This window comes from Crocuta crocuta, unplaced genomic scaffold (assembly GCF_008692635.1).
Source record: "Crocuta crocuta isolate KB4526 unplaced genomic scaffold, BGI_CrCroc_1.0 scaffold243, whole genome shotgun sequence".
Lineage (NCBI taxonomy): Eukaryota > Metazoa > Chordata > Mammalia > Carnivora > Hyaenidae > Crocuta > Crocuta crocuta.
Window position 1 is genome coordinate 2,401,464 of NW_027529596.1, and position 6,768 is coordinate 2,408,231.

Here is a 6,768-nt window from a genome sequence, read left to right on the forward strand (position 1 = left end):
AAAAGCCGTCTGTGTCCCCCCAGCTTCACACTCAAGGCTTGGGAAAGACTGGGTGGCTCTTGAAACCATGAGTTTTACATGTTTGTTCAACCTCCATTCAGTGGGGTATGAGTTGGGAGTGACTAAGTATTTTTTATTTTTATTTATTTATTTTTTAAACATTTTTAACATTTATTTATTTTTGAGACAGAGAGGAACAGAGCATAAGTTGGGGAGGGTCAGAGAGAGGGAGACACAGAATCTGAAACAGGTCCCAGGCTCTGAGCTGTCAGCACAGAGCCCGACATGGGGCTCGAACCCACGGACCACAAGATCATGACCTGAGCCGAAGCCGGAGGCTTAACTGACTGAGCCCCCCAAGGCGTCCCCTAAGTATGTTTTTAAAACATTACTTGTCTACCTTGATGTGACTGAGATCACCTTATTTATATTTTCCACTTATGTTAAAAACGAGAGAGACCCATGTGAAGGCCCAAGTCAGTTCGCTCCTATGGATGGATGCCGGGGGAGGCTGCTTGACTTGCCTGTCAGTTCATTCGGTCTATTCATCCTTGATCTTGGTTTCCTAAGTATTTACCCTTGAATCACAAGGTTATTCAAGGTAAGAAGATCAGAAAAGGAAAAGACAGCTGTTGTCCCAGGAACATTCTCATCGCTCCTTCCGGAAGGCTGACCTCCCAGTTTACTGTGCTTATGCAAGAAATTTCCCCATAGGAGTGAAATGAGAGAGGAAGCCTCGTGGTCCACAGCCGAAAATGGGCTACACCTAGCCTTCTTGTTGGGGGCCACTCTTTTAAAGTTTATTTATTTTGAGAGAGAGAGAGAGCGAGAGAGCGAGCGAGCTGGGAAGAGGCAGAGAGAGAGAGAGTCTGAGTCGGGGCTTGAACCCACAAACCATAAGATCACGACCTGAGCTGAAACCAAGAGTTGGACGCTCAACCCAACAAGCCTCCCAGGAGCCCCTTGCTGAGGGCATATTAAGATGATGTCGTTTCATACAACGAGAATGTTCTATCAAGCTCTGGAAACCAGGGACCAAAGCTCACTGAAATTCAATGAGCAAAGGGAGAACGAAAGGAGCAAATGGAACAAAAACGAGCAGTATTTTTTCCAAGGCCTCTTTCTTCCTCTCAGCCAGAGAGGAGAGGGGGCACCATCAGAGGCAGCTGAACCGGAGCCTGAAGGATTAGAGGGAAGGCGAGCAAATTAAATCAATTGCTTTGACAGCAACTGTGTGCAGTTCTGAGTTTGAGCTCATGCCTGCTCCCTTCTGCCTTGGTATTTTTATCTTTGTGCTCATTGAAATGTTTGATGCCTGACTAATAATCCACATGGCAAGGTCACATAATCTCCACATCCCGTGAATCTCGGCTTAAAAAAAAAGAAACAAAAACACTGGTCACACGCTTCGCAATCACCTACTATTTATCCCGTTGGTGAATTCCTTGCCACCCTCCTTCCCTCCCATTGATCACCCTATTGCCAACTGTATCTCCTGAATTGGCTTTTTTGATTGACCCAGGCATCCTTGAGCCCTGCATGGCACATGCCTATTTTCAAATCCTGCGAGGTACTGCGGGGTGAAAGGAACTGTGGAAACCAACCCACCAATGCTTGTCACAAGGTGTTCAAAACATGTCCGCTGGATTCAGGAGCCCAACCTGTGCCTGGGAAGGCAGACATGCCCTAGGGGATAAAGGGTAAAGAATTCTCACCAACCTAGCTCATCCAGAGTGCAGGAAGGATCCAGCCGGCTGTCCACTGACTGCATCGTCCAACCACCCTCCAAGCAATGAAAAGCCAGGGTGACAGGATTTCATAAAGCCCTGTCTCCATCTCCTTTTTGGGTTTCTTTTCTTCCCACCCCCCATGGTTTGCTTTTGTTTCCCTGTTGCCCCAGAGGGACCGCCCCTCTCCACCTGTATCTCTTACCACAATAAAACCCCATCTCTAATTCACTGTGATTCTCAAGAGTCTTCCTCATGTCTTCCCACTACATTGTATCATCGATGAAATGCTTGATCACTGTTTTAATGTGATGACAGTGGTATTCTCTGGAGGCACCGTGTTATGGAACGAGGTAGGTCTGGCTCATAATAACCCATCTCTGTCTTTTAAGGTGGGTTCAACGACCTAAAAGTGACCAGAATGAAGGGGGAAACGTTTGACAACATACTACTTTATTTTATTTTACTTTTTTGAATTTTTAAAAAATTTATTTCTGAGAGAGAGACAGTGTGAGCAGGGGAGGGTCAGAGAGAGACAGAGATACAGAATCTGAAACAGGCTCCAGGCTCTGAGCTGTCAGCACAGAGCCCGACGCGGGGCTCGAACCCACGAACCGTGAGATCATGACCTGAGCCGAAGTCAGACGCTTCACCAACTGAGCCCCCAGGTGCCCCGAAAACATAGCACTTTAATGGAGATCCAGAACATTGAAAAGAAACAACCGGAACTCAGCTTTGTCAGGAGAGGTGAGCCTTGCCACAGGAGACATTTCCTGGGTCTCATTATAAACCCACAAACAGAGCCATGTCCTGCATTCGGTCTTCCCTGGTCATAAGCCGAAGTCTCCGGCCAGCTAGGGTTCCATGGCAAGCTCACCTCTCCAGTAGGTGATGGACACTGTCAAATACACAAGTGACGCGACAAAGCTTAAGGGGACACTGGGCAACAGAAAATGGTGTCAGGTGGCCTCGCATTCGGACCTCACACCGACGGCCCCCCCCCCCCATGCCACCCAGCTGCCCGGTGCCCCTCACGGAGGCTCTGGCCCTCAGGATGACCCTCTCCACGTCCCTGTCCCTCGGTGGGCGGTGGCGAGTGTGTCCCCACCCCGTGGTAGGCTGTCCGGCTTCTTCCCACGCCCTCAGGGGCCCGGGCCCGCCAAGCCCAGCTTACTCCTCCCTCCGCCTCTGCAGCTTAGTCCTGGTTTCCTCCTGGCGGCGTCTCCAGGCGGCGATGACGGCTTCGTCGTCCGTTTCTTCCTCTTCCTCCCCGTCGGTGCTTCTGCGATACCGGGACCGCCGGCCTGCCGCAAACCGCCCTTCCTCTCTGTTCTCCGTCCTCTCCTTCTCTCCCTCCTCTTCAGACCTCACGAAGCTCTGGGTGAACTTCCTCTTGGCTCCGAAGTCAGAAAAGTCCGAGCTGCACGACTCTTCCACGTCCTCCCAGGCGCTGGGCCGGGCCCAGGTCCGACGCCGCGGGTCCGGGGACCGCCCCCCTCCCGAGGGCTCGGGGCTCTCCCCGCTGAACGCGGACCTGGAGAACCTGTGCGTCTCTCTGCCCTCCCTGGTCGAGGAGGAGGAGGCCCGCGAAGTGCTCCTTACCGAGCCGCCCCCCGCCTCGCGGTAGGAGGACGCGTCCCGCCGCTCGGACTGGCGCCTGCAGAACTCGTAGCTGGACGCCTCCCGGTGCAGGGACGCCCGGGCGGACTCCCCCCTGGCGCTTCCGGACCCGTCGCTCCGGGGAGGAGACTTCTGCTCCGTCCTGAGGCCACGGAGCCACTTGGCGACGCTGCCGTCCACGGCGCCCCCGCGGCCACCAGGCGCAGCCGGGGGGGCGGCGTCCGTCTCGGGTTCCCGGGAGGTGCTGCGGGAGGAGTGCCGGAGGCTGCCGAGGGCGCTGTCGGCGTCCTCGTCCCTGTCACCCGCGTCGGCGTCCTCCTCCCTGACCACCTTCTTCTTGAAAAGGGAGCTCCGTTTGCTGTCGGAGGCCAGCTTCTCCAGCCGGTACCCGGCCATCTTCTCCCTCAGCTCCGTCTGCATCTCCCTCTCCCTGCGGCCGAGCTCCTGCAGGTCCACGTCGTCAGCAAAGAGGCTGTAGACGGGCTTGCTGGTCCCCCGGGCTCTGCCCCCGAGGCCTTCGGCCCTGGGGCCCGGCGGCCGGGGCGGGTCGGAGNCTCCTCCTCCTCCTCCTCCTCGTCGTCAGTGAGGGCGGGGGCCCCCGAGGCCGCGCTGGCGCCCCCCAGGGAGGAGCCGCTCAGGCGGCTGCGGCCGTCGTCCTCCTCCGCCACGGAGAGGGCGCGCACCCGGGCCCTGCGCGCGTCCGCGTCCGGCCCCGCCTCCCGGCCGTCGCCGTCCCTCTCGTCCATCAGCCTCTCGTTGAGCTCCCGCAGCTGCCGCAGGAAGCCGTCGTTGGGGCGGATGGCCCGCCTGCGGCGCACCGCCCTCAGGGCGTCCAGGACGGCCATGTCGTGGAAGATCATCAGGTAGGCCACCACCAGCGCCGCCGACCGGCTGACGCCCATCTCGCTGCTGACCAGGACCTTCCCTGGAGGGAAACGCAAGGCACGGTAGTGTAACTACGGCGGCCTCCTTACAGGCTTAAAAAGAGCCCTTTAGATGTCTGGCGTTCACCTGCGCTCAAGTCCCACGAGGGACGGCCATCTCTGCCCGGATCACACGTGTTCAGGAGGGCAGCGAGGCCGCCACGACGGGCGTGAGCGTCTTCCGCACCGAACACGGGCGGCCTCAAGGAGGGAAGGAAAACCAACCAGCGTCCTCACCCGTGAACCGTCAGAGCGCGGGTCTGCGTTCTGCTCGCCCAGCTGAGCCGCAGGGGAGGAGAAACGAAGGAGTTGGGGGCCGGGCGCCTGGGCGGCTCAGTCCTGATTGCGGCTCAAGTCAGGATCTCGTGGTTTAAGGGACCGGCCTCCGTGCTGGGCTCTGCGCTGACAGCGAGGAATGTGCTTGGGATTCTCTCCCTCCCTCTCTCTCTGCCCCTTCCCCCCGTGCACGGTCTCACGAGCTCGCTCTCTCTCTCTCTTAAAATAGATAACATTAGAAAAAAGGGTAGGGGAAGGGGGAAGAAAGAAGAAAAGAAGTGCAGCTGAGACGGAGGCATCACAGACGCGTAGAGTCAGTGTGGGAAAGGACTCCAGACACAGAGGAGACTTGAGAATTCCCTTTACAGCATCCTGGACGCTGGGTCATCCACCATCCAGTCGAGACTGGATGCGTCTGTGACAGAGAGCTCAGGATCGTATGCATGCACGTGCACACACACACACACACACCCTTCACTCCATATTTAGATCAATCTACTCTTTTGAAACTTCTTTCACATGTTAGGGCAAAATATACCTTTCTGTAATGGGCACCCAGTGCTCCTAACCTGACCTTCTGGGTCAATACAGATGTGTGAACGGGGCCTTTTATACAAAAAAATACTTAAGAAGATCACTACCATATTCCTCATTAATTGTTTTCTTTTCCTGGCGATTCTGGGTCTTTCAGTCATTATTCAGGCATCCTTACTTGTCCCACAACTGTACCAGCCAACCCTGCAAGTCAAACTTTATCAGTCTTTTTCTTAGGAGCCCGTTCAGGATGGAGCAGATCTATTTCCGGGTTGGACTGGCCCACGCAGGGCAGAGTGGGCCTCTCCGCTCTCACTCTGGACACCGAGCCCTCACACGTGCCAAGTAAGCTTGCCATGCGCGCGGATATGTCCCAGAATGAACTCAGACTGTGTTTTATATCGACTGACGCCTGTAAAGCCTTTTTTTTCAAACTGCCACTTGTGTCACTTTTTTGTAGCATTTTTAAAACATAAGGGTAACTTCACGAACTCCTATTCATGTTTTTGGTATATATAACCTGTTCTTACAGGCTAACAAAAACTTTGACCAAGTCTTGACCCTGGCATCCAACAACTCAATTATCCCCTAGCCTCGGTTTCTGCCTTGTATCCTTCGTAAACGTGACAAACATGCCTTCGTTCTAATGGCTGCTTACAACGCGGCCTGGAGCCGCTGGAGACCCCCTTCCAGACTGCCGTCAATCTATTTGCCAACAGTCTTTGGGGATGTTTGTCAAATCGGTTAAGGGTCCCAGCTAACAACACGGGACGGGCGGGGGATGACTTGTGTCCGCACACCTTTGCATCGGCTGAGACCATATCGGCCACACAGGAGACCGGAGACCAAGGCGGGACTCGAAGGGACCTGAGGCCCAATAAGGCTGAAAGGCATTATCGCCAAAGGCCAGCAGTCAGTAGGGGGCGGCGCGTGGGCAGAGTCAGAGCAGCTAAAGTGCGTCTGCACCTTTACGGTCTCCTCTCCTCCCCTCCAGCTCCAGGCTCAGCTGTCTTGCCTTTATTTTAATTTCATTAAACACATTTTAACATTTTACTTATTTTTGAGAGAGAGAGAGAGAGAGAGACAGAGTGTGAGTAGGGTTGGAGCAGAGAGAGAGGGAGACACAGAATCCCAAGCAGCTCCAGGCTCTGAGCTGTCAGCACAGAGCCTGATGCGGGGCTCGAACCCACAAACCGTGAGGTCATGACCTGAGCCGAAGTCAGACGCATAACCGACTGAACCCCCCAGGCGCCCCACCAAGGGCCTCCCTTTAACTGGCTGACCAGGCCGCCATTTGCTACTGCCAGCGCCAAAGTCTTCCTTCCTCCCTTCGAAGAAGGGGTTCCCAGGCCACCTCACATCAGGACACTTCAGGCACAACCAGCCAAGCTTCCCAATCAGGACATGGCATCAAATACTTCTTAGACTCAGTCTGGCAGAGACAAAGTTGGGTGAGCCGTGCTTTTCCATGCTGTGTTCCTTGCACCCTGGGACTCCTCCCTGGAGCCTTAGCGGCAGCCTGCGGAACAAGGAAGAGGCTAGGTGGCTCAGACCCTGGGTGACCGGATTGTCTATCTTCTGTTAGGCTCAAGGTCACACTAGCACTGTTATAGATTGTGCTCTGCACAACTCCAGGGGGCGCCTTTCCCGTTGAAGTCAAAGTAGATTTGCGCGTCCGCGCCGCCCGC

At 55.2% G+C, this 6,768-nt stretch overlaps 1 protein-coding gene across 1 annotated transcript in view; it reads right to left on the reverse strand.

The window, feature by feature from the left end:
• Positions 1–2,184: 2,184 nt before the first annotated feature.
• Positions 2,185–6,768, reverse strand: part of STYXL2 (serine/threonine/tyrosine interacting like 2) — a 38,705-nt gene continuing 34,121 nt past the window's right edge. Inside the window, 3 exon segments of the mRNA XM_077761793.1 lie at positions 2,185–2,625; positions 2,902–3,901; positions 3,904–4,272. Coding sequence (XP_077617919.1) covers positions 2,601–2,625; positions 2,902–3,901; positions 3,904–4,272 — 1,394 coding nt within the window. The 3' untranslated portion in view covers positions 2,185–2,600.